This window comes from Staurois parvus, unplaced genomic scaffold, assembly GCF_062004578.1.
Source record: "Staurois parvus isolate SC_StPar_1 unplaced genomic scaffold, SC_StPar_1.0 ptg000172l, whole genome shotgun sequence".
Classification (NCBI taxonomy): domain Eukaryota; kingdom Metazoa; phylum Chordata; class Amphibia; order Anura; family Ranidae; genus Staurois; species Staurois parvus.
The window spans coordinates 1,711,909-1,731,658 of record NW_028317968.1 but is presented as its reverse complement, the minus strand read 5'-3'; the positions used below and the strand labels follow the sequence as shown (position 1 = coordinate 1,731,658).

General features: G+C 43.4%; 1 protein-coding gene across 2 annotated transcripts in view; it reads left to right on the top strand.

Annotated features, from left to right (window-relative positions):
• Nucleotides 1-19,750, top strand: part of LOC149462579 (ras GTPase-activating protein 4-like) — a 213,779-nt gene that overhangs the window by 72,856 nt on the left and 121,173 nt on the right. Inside the window, exon 3 of one of the 2 annotated variants that reach the window (XM_089676574.1) lies at nt 4,593-4,701. In XM_089676574.1, the coding sequence (XP_089532700.1) occupies nt 4,593-4,701 (109 nt within the window). Of the gene's footprint in view, nt 1-4,587; nt 4,702-19,750 lie in introns of both variants that reach the window. The other variant, XM_089676573.1, reaches the window with a different exon arrangement.

Here is a 19,750-nt window from a genome sequence, read left to right as displayed (position 1 = left end):
TTTTGCATTTCCGGTTTGCCATTTGGCGGCCTCACCTGTCAATCACTGGTTCCCCGCCATCACCAATGGGGGATAGACCTGTATGTAAACAATACAGATCTCTTCCCTGTATATATATATATTATATTAAAAAAAAAATCCAGTATCTATACCACCATTTGTAGACGCTATAACTTTCACGTAAACCAATTAATTTACACTTATTGGGATTTTTTTTAGCAAAGACATGTAGCAGAATACATTTCGGCCTAAATTTATTACGAAATTAGATTTTTTAAAATTTTTTTACTGGACATGTTTAATAGCAAAAAGTAAAAAATATTTTTTTTTCTCAAAATTAGGGGTCTTTTTTTTATAGCACAAAAAATAAAAAACGCAGAGGCGATCAACTATCACCGAAAGAAAGCTCTATTTGTGGGGAAAAAAAGTACATAAATTTCATTTGGGTGCAGCGTTGCATTGTCAGTGAAAGTAACGCAGCATCGTATTGCAAAAAATGGCCTGGTCAGGATGGGGGGGGGGAGTAAATCCTCTGGAGGGCAAGTGTTTAATAAAATCTGGAGAGAGGGAGACCAGAGGGGAGAAGAAAAGGTGAAGTGAGGGTAAAAGAAAGTAATACAGCCTCTTTCTCCTAGAGATAACAAGCATTTAGCCCTTGCATTGCGTGAGGCCCCACTGCAAGGGTTTGTTTTTCTACCCAGAAATCTGTTTTAAGTTTTGTTAGTGTTGCCTTTAAAAATGTGAAAAAAAATCCTTTAATTTATTAATAACTTTACAAATCTTTGTACCAGAATCATAGTTCTAGTGTCATTTTAGAAGGACACATTATAGAGCAATATCTATAATTGTTATCTACAGTAATGCAGGCCATAGACGGGTCGAACATCGGCTGATTTTTCGATTGATAAACAAAAAATCGGTCATTCGTTTGGCCAACGTTACCACCAACGATTAAAGAAAATCGTCCGACTAAATCATAAAGTTCACCCCATAATTTCTGTCCCTCGCAGGTCACAGCTCATGCGCAGATTTTTTATCATTAAAACGATCGTCCGATTTGGCCATCATTGCTGGGAAAATCGGCCGCAAATTTCCCAACATAACCGATAGTCTGAAAGCGCAAAATACATGAAAAACGGCCGACGAACTAATCCACTAACGGCACGAAAATCGGCCGATTAACGACCCATCTATGGCCTGCATAACACTAATTTTATTTAAACAGGTCAGAGTAGAAGAAAGTGTTTTTAGTTTTATTACATTTTTTTGTCTATGGATTACATAAAAAATTAAATCATGATTACATTACAGTAATACCAAAAGGAGGCTTTCAAAAATAGTAATATACAAATTCACAGCACTGCCCTCTCCTAAATGTGTCACACTATGTAAGGTATATTTATGTGTCCATGTGCACAAAAGTCCAATACTATCTAAATCAAATAAGTTAAGTGAAAAATTGAGTGCAGTCTTTATAATAAAGTGCAGGTGTGAAAACACTTTTCATGGTGCAGAAACCACAGTCCTATGCTCCCCTCCTTTGTCCCCCCCCCCTCACCAGCAGAGTTTGACCCTTAAGCTAAACAATAAGAGTCAAAATGTGCATGCATTGGAGTATCCTGGACTTTGGCTTTATTTCTCCTAGTACTCCATCGCTCCTCCGGTTTAATGGTAGGGTTCAGTAATAAGTATTTGTTACATGTAGAGAGGATTGCAAAAGAGATTTACATAGCATAATTCCAATTTTTTTCCATTAGTAACAAACTTTAAAATCAAGTTACACTCACAAAGAACGATGTATAAAGGCACAAAACAAGGGACAGATGTAACATCACCGAACTGCCAGTTGTGTGGATTTGGAAATTTAAAAAAATGGAATGATGCTATGTAGATCTCTTTTGCAATCCTCTCTACAACTGCTCTCAGTTGCTTCCTGGATTAGCTCTTCAGCATCAGAGGATTTTCAGAAAAAATGCAAGGCTTTATGTGATTAAACACTTATGGCCTTATGTATCAACATACAGTGGCGAAAATAATTATTTGGTCCCCTGCAGATTTTGTACGTTTCCCACTGACAAAGAAATGAAGGGTCCACCATTTTTATCATAGGCGTATTTTAAATGATAGACAGAATATCAACCAAAAATCCAGCAAAAACACATGATACAAATGTTATAAATTGAATTGCAGTTTAGTGAGTAAAATAGGTATTTGATCCCATACCAACCAACAATAATTCTGGCTCCCACAGACTGGCTATATGCTCATGTGGTACACAGATTAGTCCTCTCAATTTAAGAAGGTGCTCCTCGTTATGTGTATAAAAGACACCTGTCCACAGAATCTCTTTCTTCCTTTCAAACCTCACCACCATGGGCAAGACCAAAGAGCTGTCAAAGGCTGAAATGGGCTATAAGACCATCAGCAAGAAGCTTGGTGAGACGGAGACAACTGTTGGAGCCATTATTCGCAAATGGAAGAAATACAAAATAATCATCATTCGTCCTCAATCTGGAGCTCCATGTAAGATTTCGCCTAAGGAGTTAAGGATGATCATGAGAAAAGTGAGAGATCAGCCCAGAACTACACGGGAGGAGCTTGTGAATGATCTCAAGGCAGTTGGAACCACAGTCACCAAACAAACCATTGGTAAAACAATATGCCGCCATGGGTTGAAATCCTGCAGTGCCCAAAAGGTCCCCCTCCTCAAGAAGGCATATGTATAGGCCTGTCTGAAGTTTGCCGATGAACATCTAAATAATTCAAAGAAAGATTGGGAGAAAGAGCTGTGGTCATATTAGACCAGAATTGAACTCTTTGGCATTAACTCGACTTTCTGTGTTTGGAGGAAGAAAAATATTACCCTAAGAACACCATCCCTACAGTCAAGCACTGAGGTGGAAACATTATGCCTTGTATTGTAAAATCTTGGATGAGAACCTTCTTCCCTCAGCCAGAACACTGAAGATGGGTCTTCCAGCATGACAATGACCCAAAACATACCGCCAAGGCAACAAAGGAGTAGCTCAAGAAGAAGCACATTAAGGTCATGGAGTGGCCTAGTCAGTCTCCAGACCTTAATCCTGTAGAAAATGTATGGAGGGAGCTGAAACTTCGAGTTGCCAAGCAACAGCCAAGAAACCTTAAGGATTTAGAGAAGATCTGTAAAGAAGAGTGGACCAAAATCCCTCCTGAGATGTGTGCAAACCTGGTAAACAACTACAAGAAACGTCTTACCTCTGTGCTAGCCAACTAGGGTTTCTCCACCAAGTGCTAAGTCATGTTTTACTTGAGGATCAAATACTTATTTTACTCACTGAACTTCAACTCAATTTATAACTATTGTATCATGTTTTTTTCTGGACTTTTGGTTGATATTCTGTCGCTATCATTTAAAATTCACCTATGATAAAATTATAGACCCATTTCTTTGCAAGTGGGCAAACTTACAAAATCTGCAGGGGATCAAATAATAATTTTCCCCACTGTATTTCTATTAAGAGCTGAAGTTCTCATTAAACCTTCATTCAGAAATAAGACCTTCTGTGATTGGTGGTTATGGGAGAAAAACTCCAGTTCTTAGTTAAAAAACATTCATACTTAAAGCTGAAGTTTATTGAATTTTTAAAATTAGCACAGGGGATGGTATCCACATTAATGAAGAGTGTCCTATGTTCTTCAACTCATTCACCAGTTCTCCATTCATAGAGCACTTTTAATTGTCAAATCAATAGTACTACATCTATGAATGGTGCATGGGGGCAGAAAAGATTGGTATAGTCTGCACTTTCGACAAGTGCCAGTGACAGGTGAAGCTATTCATATTAATGCCTCGCAGCACCATAAGATCATAGCAGTGAGGGTATCAGGACAGAGGTTGGAAGATTTCAAGGAACACAGCTGCCACCAACACATGGTTCAAACTTCATTAATGTAAGTACTATCTCTGGTGTTGATTTAAAAAAAATATTGCTAAACTTCAGCTTTATGGCAGTTATTGTCCTTGGGGTGCCCGTGCCTTTAACAGTCATTACTAAGAATTCAAAAACCTACGAGCCCCTGGTTCTCCATAAGAATGTTGTCTTTCAGTGGGATTAGTAAGTACAAACTCAGCATTGCTTCCACTAGCTCCCAGTTATCTTAAAACAAGATGGCACAAACAACAAGTTTTTAGAGTCTGGTTTAGGAGATAAAAAATAATTTTAACATTTTAAAATCTTAACATCTTTGCCCCAGAGACAATAGATCCCATGCATTGGATTCATATACATTATTTTGTTTTTGTAATGGGTGACTGCCATCTCATGGAAGCTTTAGACCATACTAATATATTCTGTTTTCATGGGAAAATAAAAAAGGTTATTTTTTAACTTATGGGTGTTTTTACAGTTGAATTCCTTTTTTCTAGCCTCTTCCAATTATTTCCCCTAGAAAGGCTCTGTTACTTTAGCTATTCAGTTGACAATTTCAGAGTTGCTTTGATAGTGTATATAGTAAAGCTGATTACTATAAAGTATTTTTCCTCCTATTCTTCTAGCTTAATTTAATTTTCTAAAGGAATAAACAGTGACTATTATCTTTGCATAGGACAGCAACAGTGTGGAAGACTCTGTCACCATTTTGGGGAGAAGAATACAAAGTTCACCTGCCACCCAACTTCCATTCTGTCTCTTTCTATGTCATGGATGAAGATGCTCTTAGGTAAATTTTTGTAATATATATAGTATATGTATGCAAAGTTGGACTTTTTTTAATGGTTCATTATTTTTTATTGATTACAAAATGACACATATTAATTTGATTTCTAAATATGGTTACTATGCCTTACTTCTTAAGCAGCCATTGACCACTTCAAAACCGGGTCAATTCTGACACTCCTCATGTAAAAAATCAGCATTTTTTGGCTAGAAAATTAGTTACAATCCACGAATATTATATATATTTTTAAACAGAGGCCCTGTAGAATAAAATAAATTTTTTACTTAACACAAAATTTGCGCAGCCATTTTTAACATGCAGATTTTCAGGAAAAAATACAGGATAATCAATTTTAGTGCATACAAACATATATTATTAATATTATTATACAGGATTTATTTAGTGCCAACAGTTTGCTCAGCGCTTTACAAAATGAAGGCAGACATTACAGTTACAATACATTTGGTACAAGAAGAATCAGAGGGTCCTGCTTGTTAGAGCTTACATAATATGTTACCCACATTTTTTGTAGAATATAAATGATGATGTTGTTCCGGGGAGCAGAGAGCAGGAGGCAGCATAGTGCTGAATGGAGGGTGGGTTCAGGGGCGGAAGCTGCTCAGTGATTGGTTGCTAGGCAGTCCTAGCAAGCAATCACCAGCTTGGCAGCTCCTGCTCCCACCTTCCACCCAGCTTTGTGTTGTCTTCTGATCTCTGCTGTGCTTTAAACACGCTGACAGGTAGGAAGTGCTACCTGTGTATGTGACATGAAGGGGACACAGGAGACACTGGGGGGGGGGGGCAGAGGAGACACTCTGAGAGGGGGGGAGCTTGGGAGACTCTGTGGGAGGAGGGACACAGGAGACACTGTGGGAGGGGGGACACAGGAGACACTGTGGGGGTGGGGCATAGGAGACAATGTGGGGGGCTTAGGAGACATTGTGGGAGGGGGGACACAGGAGACACTGGGAGTTAAGCTTAGGAGACACTGTGGGAGGGGGGACACAAGAGACACTGTGGGGGGGGGGCTTAGGAGACACTGTGGGGGGGGGGCTTAGGAGACACTGTGGGAGGGGGGACACAGGAGACACTGTGGGAGGGGGGACACAGGAGAGACTGTGGGAGGGGAGCTCAGGAGACACTGTGGGAGGGGGAACACAGGAGACTCTGTGGGAGGGAGGACACAGGAGACACTATGGGAGGGGTGGGCTTAGGAGACACTGTGGGAGAGGGGACACAGGAAACACTGTGATAAGGGGGACACAGGAGACACTGTGAGAAGGGGGACACAGGAGACATTGTGGAAGGGGGACATAGGAGATACTGTGGGAGGGGGAACACAGGAAGACACTGTGAGATGGGGACACAGGAGACTGTGGGGGGGGGGAGTCTTAGGAGACTCTATGGGTGGGGGGGCTTAGGAGACACTGTGGGAGGGGGGACACAGGAGAGACTGTGGGAGGAAGAACACAGGAGACACTGCGGAAAGTTGGACACAGGAGACTCTGTGGGGGGGGGGGCACAGGAGAGACTGTGGGAGGAAGAACACAGGAGACACTGCGGAAAGTTGGACACAGGAGACTCTGTGGGGGGGGGGGGGGCACAGGAGAGACTGTGGGAGGAAGAACACAGGAGACACTGTGGGAGGGGGGGACAGGAGACACTATGGGAGGTGGGGGGGTTAGGAGACACTGTGGAAGGGGGCACACAGGAGACACTATTGGAGAACGGGGGCTCAGAGACACTGTGGGAGGGGGGACACATGAGACACTGTGGAAGGGGGGACACAGGAGACACTGTGGTTGGGGGCGCTTAGGAGACAACGTGGGAGGGGGGACACAGGAGACACTATGGGGGGGCTTAGTAGACACTGTGGAAGGGGAGACACTGCGGGAAGATGGACACAGGAGACTCTGTGGGGGGGGGGACACAGGAGAGACTGTGGGAGGAAGAACACCGGAGACACTGTGGGAGGGGGGACACAGGAGACAGTATGGGAGGGGATGCTTAGGAGACACTGTGGAAGAAGGCACACAGGAGACACTGTGGGAAGGGGGGCTTAGGAGACACTGTGGGAGGGGGGACACAGGAGACACTGTGGGAGGGAGACACTGTGAGAGGGGGGGGGCTTTGGAGACACTGAGGGAGGGGGGACACAGGAGACACTGTGGGAGAGAGGACACAGGAGACTCTATGGGGGGGGGGGCTTAGGCGACTCTGTGGAAGGGGGGTACACAGTAAACTACAGTGGGGAGGATTTTGATGAGAAAAGGACAGGGGACACTGCTTTGTGGGATGGGGAGTCAGAGGGCACTTTGTGGGGGGCAGAGACATTACATAGTGGGGGGGTGATGTGAACGGGGGCAGAAGACACTGGTTTAGGGGGGGGGGGGGATACAGGAAACTACTGGGGGGGGAGGGGGCAGAGGATATGACAGTGCGTGGGATGTGGTGTGAAGGGGGGCAGAGAACACTGCTTTGGGGGGGGGGTACAGGACACTACTGTGGGGGATAAAGGAAACAGCATTGGGGGTACAGGACATTACTGTGGAGGGGAGGGGGCAGAGGACACTACAGTGGGGGGAGATGAAAAGGGGGCAGAGGACACTGCATTGGGGGGTACAAGACACTACAGAGGGGGGTGATGTAGAGTGGGACAGAGGACACTACTGTCCCACTTTTTTTTTTTAAGGGCGCCACCAAGAACCCCCCCTCAGGGGATCTTTGCTTTACTCCATGTTGTCCAGGTAGACCTCAACCTCTGAAAGGTTGCCTACCCCGTGTTACACCATGTAAATAGATACCTAGCATGCCATACTTGAAAATTGCACATGCCCATGGAGTGGTGACAAATGTCTGTACAATAAATTATCCATAGGTGAGGTTTTAAATGCCTTTGCAAGTTACCAGTTTACAATGACTCTGGAGCTCTGGCACTAGAATTTTTGTGCTCACTGTGACATTCATGACGATATCTCACATGTGGTGCAATCACTGTTAATCATGGTGTAGGTGTTCAGCAATGAAACTAAGGTCATGCCCCTGTAGCAGAAAATAAAGTGGAATTCAAGGTATATATTTAAAAAGTATGTACAGTGCAGTGCAGATTTCTTCACTGCTGCTAGTTAAAGCAAAGCACATACCTTTCCTTTGCTCCCCTATCCCTTCATTCCACCCCCAATATATTTCCATGCATAATGGAGCATGTAATATACTCCCCTTTTTGTTTTTTTTCTAATGTGACTGTGCTGGTGATTGGTTCAGTGCTGTCAACTGAGGATATTGTGAGTCCCCACTCCAGTGAAATCTCCAATTGGAGCTGCTTGGAGCTTACATGTTCCTCACTTTCCTTGCTCCTACAACTGATTGGCAGAGGGGGAGCAAAGGAAAGGTGAGTATGCAGCTTGGAAGTAGGCTATTAAAGCTGGCTTGTTGCTGTGCATTGCATGAGAAAAATACAAGTTTTTTTAAACATAATGGATAGTTTCAATAACCAGTAGTCGGGCACAGGAGGCAACAAATGTTGGCCAGCCTTTGATTTCTTGTCAGTATCTGCCTATTAGAGAACCCCAGGATTCATGGCTCCCGGGAAGCTGTAAAATCATCTGAAAAGTACGTGTAGGCACATACATTAAAAGCATATAATGCACATACATTCAAAGCATGTAATACAAAGAAGAAAATCTTAACAACATAATTACATCTCATTGAAGAAAACATGTTTTTGGAAGCCTACTGTGCAGATTTTTTACCGTGCAGAACCCCGGAAGACAGTACACAACTTTTCTGGGAAACATAAACTGATTAGTAAATTAGAATCTCAAGCAGCGGAATGAGGTTCATTAGTGTCTTAGCTAAGATGATTACAAATGATATGAATTCCACAGAGGTTTTGTCCTTTTCTACTGTACACGTTTGCAAATGAAAAGAGCCGGAACCTTCATAATGAGATAATCCTTCATTCCATCTGAATCGTGAATTAAGTGAAGAATATTTTTGCAGGGGAAACCAGGTATAGTGTAATAAGTGTAATAAAAAAAACATATATGCTTAAAATTTCAAGTCCTGAGCTACTAGCCAGGCCTTAAGATTTACTCGCCACTAATTGCCCCACCCAACCTCTACCCTGCTACACCCCTAATTCTGCCCCTAAACACACCCTCGTAAATTATTTCATGAAATGACACTGTTAAATTTTACCCACATTACATCAAGGTCCCCAGAGTCCCCTCACATTACATCAGTGTCCCCAGAGTCCCCTCACATTACATCAGGGCCTCCAATGTCCCCCTAAACACTCCATGATACTTAGACCATGCACCGCATACAACCATAACCCCCCATAATCTTTCACTCACAAAACCATAACTCTACCAAGCATATCCTACCTATTATCCAACCCAGCAGTACCTCAAATGTCCCATACTCTACCACCCATAATAACCACATAATCCTGAACCTAACCAAACCATCCATACATGTAGGTTTCCATACAGACACATGTACATACACAAACAGAGACACCTGTACACACACAGCGACATGTACATACACACACACAGAAACATGTACACACACACACAGAGATACATGTACACACACACACACACACACACACATAAAGACACATGTATGCACACACAGGCACGTACAGACACACATACATGTACATACACACAGACACATGTACATACACAGAAATACACACGCACAGACACATGTACATACACACAGACACATGTACATACACACAGACACATGTACACACAGACACATGTACGTACATACACACACATGTACATGCACACACAAATGTACACGCACACAGGCACATGTACACGCACACACACACGTACACACACACACATGTACATAAATGCAGACAGATGTACAGATACACACATGTACATACACACAGACACATGTACATGCATACACAGACACACACGAACACACACACAGATTCATGTACATACACACACATATAAATACACACACCCACACACACCCTATAAAAAGTTGCAGTACTGCGTTACCTTCACTCACAAAGCTGGGTACTGCACTATAGGGGGAGACAGAGAGCACAGCACACACTTCTTCCTTTGCTTTCACTTTGCAGTCTGACGGCTTCCAGTGCAAGTGCGACAGATCCGGCCCTGAGTTCCAAGCCTGCTCAGCAAGATGGCCCTGGGGACACACTCGCCCCCACCATAATTTCCACTCGCCAGTGCGAGCAGGTGAGTGGAAATTTCAGGGCCTGCTCTAGGTAACTGACAGGTTTTATCACATCCTGCTACCGACTTTTGTTTCTGAACCAATATATGTATATATACATGCAGTATATATTATGCACAAATCAATATAATTAAAGGGTCAAGTTTACCAAAAATTTTAACTCGGTTTGGACTAACTGACAGCAGGTTGAAACACGGGGTTTTTTTTATATCTAAATAGGACCACAGTAGGGAGTTCCACACAGCTACATTTTACAATCTTTCCCAGTGCAACATCTGTTCCATAACATAGTTCTGATTGCATTATGAAGAAATAGAGGAAGAAGGTCTCCATGGTGGATATGCCTTTTCATAAATACTTTAACACGTATGCCCATGTGGTTTTACAGAGACAGCAATAAGTGAGGGAGCTCTAGTAAATGCAAACTAATGGTGATGGATGGGGAAAGGGAACATAGGGAGAAAGGAAAAGATCTACTACTTATGCTGACACATTCATTCTCATTTAAAGCTGCACACACCAAATCACAGTCTGTATTTTATGTTTGAAAATGTTTTTTTTCCCGACAAATACAATAAAAAAAATCACAATACAAAACAAACCACATCCAAAATAAACCACAAAAATACCATATTAAACCCAACATTGCATATGCAAAACAATGCACATTCTGCTTTATCCCATCCCATCCATCTTGTCAGAAAAGAAAATCATACCATTTTTCCCATGTTTATAGCATCTTTCATATTCTCACCAATTCAATACTATACCAGGTACCTTCAGTCATGCCAGCTAAACCTTTTTATTAATATTATTATTACAGGTACTTATTTACTGCTTACAATTTATTCAGCACTTTACATATATATTGTACATTCACATCAGTCCCTGACCCTCAAGGAGCTTACAATCTAAGGTCCCTAACTCACATTCATACATACACATAATAGGGCCAATTTTTACAGGAGCCAATAAGCCTACCAGCATGTCTTTGGAATGTGGGAGGACACTGGAGTACCCGGTGGAAACCCACGCAGGCAGAAGGAAAACATGCAAAATCTAGTTGTGCAGTGGTTGGGATTCAAATTAGCAGCCTAGTGCAGCTAGGCGGCAGTGCTTTTTACATTTATTTGAAGCTCCTGTATTGTGAAAAGTTAGCAGCTTTAATTTTAAATTTTAATTGACTGGCAGTATCAACGAACCATTATCACTGTATGTGGCAAAATCTGCTTTTGTGCAATTCTTTTTCAAACAAGGAAAAATCTTGTACATAAGTCCAAATCTCAGGCCAACAATAATTAACGGAGTTACTCTTTGAAATGCCATCAAGAAATAGTATTTGTGATCACTCATCCTCTTCAACATTACCTATGTTTCAAGACCATTACTCTCTGCATTTTAGGGGATATTTCATCAAGTAATTTTGAATTAAAATCATGCATACAGAAGGAATAATGATCTGACTTTGACACATCTTTTTTTACTGGGATCTTATAGTGCAGTGATGGCGAACCTATGCCAAGCACGCCAGAGCTGGCACGCAGAGCCATCTCAGTGGGCACGCCAGGAGGAAGAGAGGAAGAGAATGCGCTCTCCTGCGCACCCCCGGGGGCGCGCACCGGGCGATCTCCGTGATCGCTGTGTCCTGCGGACACAGCTGATCACGTGACGTGGTAAAAGGCCAATCACAGCGGCCTTTTACCACGTGATCAGCCATGTCCAATGACACGCTGATCACCAGGAAATGCAAATGCCGGTTCTCGGCTGCACTTTCCTCACGCTGTCAGATCGTGAGGAAAGTACTGCCGAAAACCGGCAGTTGTCAGAGCAGGGAACGGCACCGATCATCAGGGTCACTGATCATCAGTGCCTTGATGATCGGTGCCCAGCAGTGCCACACACAAGTTCCGCCCACCTGTGCCCAGCAATGCACCCACCTGTGCCCAGCAGTGCGCCCACCTGTGCCCAGCAATGCACCCACCTGTGCCGCCCAGTAGTGCCACCCACCTGTGCCCACCAGTGCCACCCACCAGTGCCCATCAGTGCAGCCCAGCAGTGCTGCCAGTCAGTGCCACCAGTCAGTGCCCAGTGGTTGTGCCAGGCAGTGCCCAGCAGTGATGTCAGTCAGTGCCACCTATCAGTGCTGTCTATCAGTACCCATTATCAGTGTCGCCTATCAGTGCCACCTATCTGTGACACCTCATTAGTGCTGCCTATCAGTGCCACCCATCAATGATGCCCAGCAGTGCCGCCAGTCAGTGCCATCTGTCAGTGCCTCCAGTTGGTGCTATCAGTCAGTGCCGCTTATCAGTGCCCATCATTTCCTGCATATCAGTGCATCATCAGTGCCTCCTCATCAATGCTCACCAGTGCTGCCTCATCAGTGCTACCTATCTGTGCCGCCTCATCAATGCCCATCAGTGCTGCCTATCAGTGCAGCCTCACCAACGCACATCAAAGAAGAAATATTACCTTTTTTTGCTCTTTTTTCATTTATAGTGCAAAAAATAAAACACCCAGTGGTGATTAAATACCACCAAAAAAGCTCTATTTGTGTGAAAAAATGATAAAAATTGCATATGGTTACAGTGTTGCATGACCGCACAATTGTCTTTGTTAAGTGCAACAGCACTGAAAGCTGAAAATTGTCCTGGGCAGGAAGGGGGTAGAAGTGCCCGGTAGGCAAGTGATTAATTCCAGTGTTGGCACTTTGAAATAAAAAAGTTGGTTTTGTGTTGCAGTTTGGGCACTCGGGCTCAAAAAGGTTCGCCATCACTGTTATAGTGTCTTATAGGTGTTATCTTCTCCTGGGAACCTATTGCATGACAAAATTGTAAATACTTATAAAAACGTTTCATTTTAGGAAATCATTACTATACAATTGTTCAAACCTTAAAGAGGACCTTCATTGCATCTGAGTACCACAAACCAAAAACGCTGTTTAGTTTGTTTTTAATGTTCAAAGTAAACTCCCTCATTCATCCATGTCTACATGCTTTATTTTGCAGCGAAAGCACATTGAAAAGCACCTCCTACCATTTCTGGCCATGGCCATCTTGAGTAAGGGCAGATGATTTATGTAGCATTTACTTCATGGAATCCATCTGCCTTTAGCTTAGGCAGGCAGGGGGGTGTTCAGCACTCAGAAAACCGCTCACCCCCAAAGATCCCTGGGATGTATGACATAGTTTGCCTAGGCACGGAAACCAGAAAGTAACTGAAGAAATGTAAAAATAAAAAGTTAATAGGAAACTTTTTTGGAAGCATTATCACCATGTTACTGGAATAATATTTTTAAATGAAAGATAATCCCCGCGCTAATAATGTGCTACAGAATCCAAAACTAACGCAGAAAAATAATATAAATCAAAGAAAAGTGAAAAAAATGAAAAGCAACAAATGCTAAATAGCTAATAAAATATATAGTTCCCGAGCTGCTACCACGGAACAGTGTAATCACCACACGTGTACAAGGAAATATATATAATTACAGTGAAGATCTTCACTAAAGGCAATAATGCCACACAAATTGTTTTGTGTGCCGTTATTGCTATAGTTGCATGCCTAACTGTAATTATATATTTGTAGCGCCACCCGCGAAGGAGCTGCTTAGTAATTTTAGGTTCTCTGTTTTGCGCCTCAATCCAAGAACAACCTCAGCCCCTCTGGTAGAATAAAAACACTGCGAGCAAAAGTAACAACACAAGTGTAAAATACTGTTCGCCTGGCTGTGGGGTATTGCTGATAAATAAACATACACCCGTTTAGTGGTGCACACTTAATCTATAGATATAGATGAGCATAAATGTCAGTTTGAAAATGATCAGACACAGAGCAGGCCAGTTAGTGCACAGTCTGCCAAACAGGGTGAAAACTATACCCAAGTAAAAGAAGGAAAGCAAATATATATATCACTCACATCTTCAATCTTTCCCTCTCTACTGGTGCCTTCCCCTCCCCTCTAAAGCATGCACACATCACTCCCATACTTAAAAAGCCCTCCCTGGACCCCACCAACCTGAACAACTTAAGACCCATCTCCCTGCTGCCGTTTACCTCTAAACTCCTAGAACGCTTAGTCTACAATTGCCTGAGCTCCCACCTCACCGACAACAACCTTCTTGACCCTTTACAGTCTGGCTTTCGCTCACTCCACTCCACTGAAACTGCCCAACTAAAACTCACTAATGATCGACTAACAGCTAAAACCAATGGCCACTACTCTGTACTCTTACTACTTGACCTCTGCAGCTTTTGATACGGTTGACCATCCCCTCCTCCTCAAAAAACTCCACTCTCTTTGTCTCAGAGACTCTGCTCTCTCCTGGTTCTCCTCCTACCTATCGCAGTGCTCCTTCAGTGTTACCTATAATGCTGCCTCTTCCTCTTTGCTCCCTCTTTCTGTCCTTGTCAAAGTTCTGTCCTTGGACCCCTTCTCTTCTCAATCTACACCTCCTCCCTTGGTCACTTGATAAACTCCCATGGCTTTAAGTACCATCCCTATGCTGACGACACACAAATCTATCTTTCTACCCCTCACCTCACCCCTTCAGTCTCCTCTCGCATTACTAACCTACTAAGCGACATATCAGCATGGATGTCACTCCACTTCCTCAAACTCAATCTTTCCGAAACTGAGCTCTTAGTATTCCCCCCAGCCCGTGCCCCTCCCCTGACTTCTCCATCAAGATCAATAACACAATCATCAGTCCCTCCCATCATGCCAGGGTACTAGGTGTAATCCTAGACTCCCATCTGTCCTTTCACCCCCAAATCCAATCACTGTCCAAATCTTGTAGACTTCACCTCCGCAACATCTCCAAGATACGCCCGTTCCTAACCCCGGAAACCACTAAGCAACTTATTCACTCCCTTGTTATATCTCGCCTTGACTATTGTAACTCCCTCCTCATTGGCCTACCTCATCGCAGGCTATCCCTTCTTCAGTCTTTCATGAATGCTGCTGCCAGAATTATCCACCTTACTAACCGTTCTGTATCTGCCAACCCTCTCTGCCAATCCCTCCACTGGCTTCCCATTGCCCAACGGATAAAATTCAAAACCTTAACAATAACGTATAAAGCCATTTATAACTCCAATTACATCAACGGTCTTGTCTTAATATCACCCAAACCGTACTCTCCGCTCCTCGCAAAACCTGCTGCTCTCTATGCTCTCTAGCTCCCTTGTCTCCTCCTCCCATGCCCGTCTCCAGGACTTTTCTAGAGCTTTCTCCATCCTCTGGAACTCTCTACCCCTATTTATCAGTCTGTCGCCTACTCTGCTCACTTTTAGGCGATCTCTAAAAACCTATCTCTTCAGGGAAGCCTATCCTGCCCTCAGCTAATAATGGAATCTTCTACTCTTCCTACCAGTCCATCCCCCACAGTTATTAGCTTTTGTACCACTAGCCCCTCCCTCCTAGATTGTAAGCTCCAAAGAGCAGGGCCCTCCTATCCCTCTTGTATTGAACTGTATTGTTGCTGTATTGTCTCCCGTTATATTGTAAAGCGCTGAGCAAACTGTTGGCGCTATATAAATCCTGTATAATAATAATAATAGTAGATTAAAGGCGTTTTTGAATGATAACAGCTCTATACTGGTTGTGAGTGCACTCAAATGAATGGACAAGGGTATGGTACCACTTTAGCAAACAGACTAGGACCTTGGGTCATTTACGATTAGGGGCAGTCCTAAGTCTTCACCAGCTAAACGTTGGAGCTTGTTGGTGCACATTGGGCCATCAGTAAAAGGCCTGCAAGCAGTATTAGGGCCATATGATTGCAGGTTAGGCAGTTCATAATGGTTCAGTCTATAGCAGTAGTGGCAAGTAATGAGCGCAAGCCCTCTCACCAGGTCCAGTGACACAGCAGTAATGATGAATAGCGCGGGGGGGGGTTGGCTTCACCCACTACATATTTTTATTCTAATACAGAATTTATATAACGCAAACAGTTCACACAGCACTTTGCAATATATGCAATATAAAGGGGGACAGGGGAGAACAAATCAAGACAGTTAGGAGGGAAAAAATGAATCAAACATATTTACCACAATTTACATCAATACAAAATATACATACTGTAGATTGTAATGTGTAAATAGCATCATTCCCCTTTGACAGTGTAAATGTTCAAGGTTTGAAAGGAGGAAAAAATAAACCCTGAATTTGCAACTTAGTCATACTAGGGAACAGAATGCCTGCATCTTTTTACTCCCATTTTCCATAAAAGAAGATAAAATTCCAGTGCTTTGCAGAACCATCAGGTGCAGTATTTTTTCCAGGCAGTGTTATCATAAAATGTTTTTCTTTCTTTTCAATCCATGCAGTTGCATCAGTTGGTTGCCCAGAAAATAGGTTTCTCCTCTAGCAACAACTCTCGGTCCTGCAGGATAGAACATAGCATGTAGCACTTTCAGCAAACAGTTTTCAATTTCCTGGAACTAAGCTCTTTTTTTTTTATGCACATCAGCAGAGAAATCTGGATATGACATTTTTGCACCATTTATTGTAATATTGTCAAGGCATCGTGCTCTCTACAGAACACGATGAGCATTCTCAACTGCAAACACAAAAAAAGAAAATGCATCTTTCATAAACACACGGAGAAGCCATTTGTCAATATACTCTGTCATATTGCTCCCTTCAGTTTTTCATGGAATGCCAACAGCTCATGTTATTCTGACACAGTCAGTTATCAGTTTTATCTGCTTTATCTTGAATAGCATTTGTTGAGCGTTTGCTTAAAACAATACATACACTGCTCAAAAAAATTAAAGGAACACTTTGAAAACACATCAAATCTCAATGGGGAAAAATCTCATGCTGGATATCTATACTGATATGAACTAGGTAAAGTATTAGGAATGTAAGGATGCCCCATTGTTTGATGGAAATGAAAATGATCAACCTACAGAGGACTGAATTCAAAGACACCCCGAAAATCAAAGTGAAAAAGTGATGCAGCAGGCTAGTCCATTTTGCTGAAATTTCATTGCAGCAATTCAAAATGGTACTCAGTAGTTTGTATGGCCCCCATGTGCTTGTATGCATGCCTGACAACGTCGGGACATGCTCCTAATGAGACGACAAATGGTGTCCTGGGGTATTTCCTTCCAGATCTAGAACAGGGCATCACTGAGCTCCTGGACAGTCTGAGGTGCAACCTGGCGACGATGGATGGACCGAAACATGATATCCCAGAGGTGTTCTATTGGATTTAGGTCAGGCGAGTGAGGGGGGCCTTTCAATGGTATCAATTCCTTCATCCTCCAGGAACTGCCTGCATACTCTCACCAAATGTGACCGGGCATTGTCGTGCACCAAGAGGAACCCAGGACCCACTGCACCAGTGTAGGGACTGACAATGGGTCCAAGGATTTCGTCCCAATACCTAATGGCAGTCAAGGTGCCATTGTCTAGCCTATAGAGGTCTGTACGTCCCTCCATGGATATGCCTCCCCAGACCATCACTGACCCCCACCAAAACAGTCATGCTGAACGATGTTACAGGCAGCATAACATTCTCCACTGCTTCTCCAGGTCCTTTGACATGTGCTCAGGGTGAACCTGCTCTCATCTGTAAAAAGCACAGGACGCCAGTGGCGGACCTGTCAATTCTGGTGTTCAATGGACGTCGGGCCCTCGGACCACCCTCATGAAGTCTGTTTCTGATTGTTTGGTCAAAGAAATTAACCACTTCCCCAGCACCAGAAATACTGCTACAGGGTGGAAGGGGTGCGCAAATCACGGCCCTACCCAAGCCACCATTCGCAGCCGCGGTTGTCAATCTCCGGGTCCCGACCAATGATTACCCGCCGGTGACAAGTGATTACCAAGGATCACCGATGGGGAGGAGGGCTGCTTTGTTTACTAACAGTCCTCCTCCCTGTCGGCTCAGGCACAGCCATCCAGAGCAGTGTGCTTACAGTGAAGCGCCAACACATCGCCCCCCACTAAAACACTCTCAGAACACAGTTAACACTTTGATCACCCCTCATGTTAACCCCTTCCTGCCCAGTGCCATTAGTACAGTGTCAGTGCTTTTTTTTAGCACTGATCACTGTATTGGTGTCACTGGGAATATCAGTGTTTCCCCCAGTGTCAGAATGCCGGCGCAGTCCTGCTATAAGTCATTGATTGCCACCATTACTAGTAAAAAAAAAAAATTTAAGTATAAAGTATATACCGCCATTTGTAAACACTATAACTTTCACTTAAACCAATTAATTTACACGTATTGGTATTTTTTTTAGAAAAGACATGTAGCAGAATACATTTCGGCCTAAATTTATGACGAAATTTGATTTTTTAATTTTTTTTTACTGGAATTGTTTAATAGCAAAAAGTAAAAGATATTATTATTTTCTCAAAATTGTCGCACTTTTTTTTTATAGCATAAAACATAATAAATGCACAGATGATCAAATACCACCAAAAGAAAGCTCAATTCGTGGGAAAAAAAGGATGTAAATTTAATTTGGGTGTAGCGTTGCATGACTGCACAATTGTCAGTTAAAGCAAAAAATGGCCTGGTCAGGAAGGGGGGTAATCCTCAGGAGGGCAAGTGGTTAATGAAATGAGTTTAGAGGTGTGTTTTAGAGCTATACTGATCGACACTAAAGGACACTCAAACATTTTAAGACTACTGTACATAAGAAGCGTCAGCTGATGTAACCCATGCCTCACAATAAGAAGCTCTCTGTCATGTACCTTAGATAGTGATCCAGACGTGGAGGCAGGTCTCCCGTACAACTCCGGCTCGAGGTCCAATGGTAGTGGGACAGTAGCCACAGGGGCACGGTGAGGTATAATTGCCTGTGATCAGTCCAGTAGTAGGTGCGTGAGTGGAAGTCTACAGACAGGTGAAGAAGCAGGACAGGTTGAAGGTGGACAGCTAGGCATGGATCTTGCTTGACGGAAGGTTATAGGTAACAGCAGGAAGCATAATCCAGATGCAGACTTGCCGGACTGATAAACTGTAGCCAGCAGGAAGGCAGATGCAAAGTCAGACGAGTAACAGTTGGGCAGATCAAGCAAAGACGACAGGCGGCAGAGAAGTCAGGTCACAGGCCACGTCAGCAGCAGAGGTACAGTCGGACAAGATCAGGAGGCAGAAGAGTAGTCAAGACAATCCGGGGTCGGGGCAGGTAGCAGACAAGCGAAGATCAGGAACAAGCCAGTTAATATCAGAGGTCGGGCACAAGGATCAGGAACACACTCAGGAGCTGCAGACCAAACAGCAATGAGACACGACTGCAACCAGTTTGACCATTAGCTTACAGGGCACTTATACCCTCTTCCTGCCCAGGCCAATTTCCAGCTTTCAGCGCTGTTGCACTTTGAATGACAATTGCGCTGTCATGCAACACTGTACCGATATGAAATTTGTATCTTTTTTTGTGACAGAGATTTATTTTGGTAGTATTTAATCACCTCTGAGTTTTTTTATTTTGAAAAATTTTGAAAAAAAATGTTTTTTCTTAGTTTTTGTTATAAAATTTTGTAAATAAGGTATTTTTCTCCTTCACTTATGTGCGCTAATGAAGCTGCAGTGATGGACACTGATAGGCTGCACTGATGGACACTGATAGGTGACACTGATGGGCACTGATGAGGAGGCACTGGTAGGTGGCACTGATGGGCATTGACAGGCAGCACTCATATATGGCACTGATAGGCGGCATTGACTGGCACTGATAGGCGACACTGACTGGCACTGTTAGGCGGCACTGATAGGCAGCACTGACGGGCACTGATAGGCGGCAATGATGCACACTGATAGGTGGCACTGACTGGCACCGATAGGCGGCACTG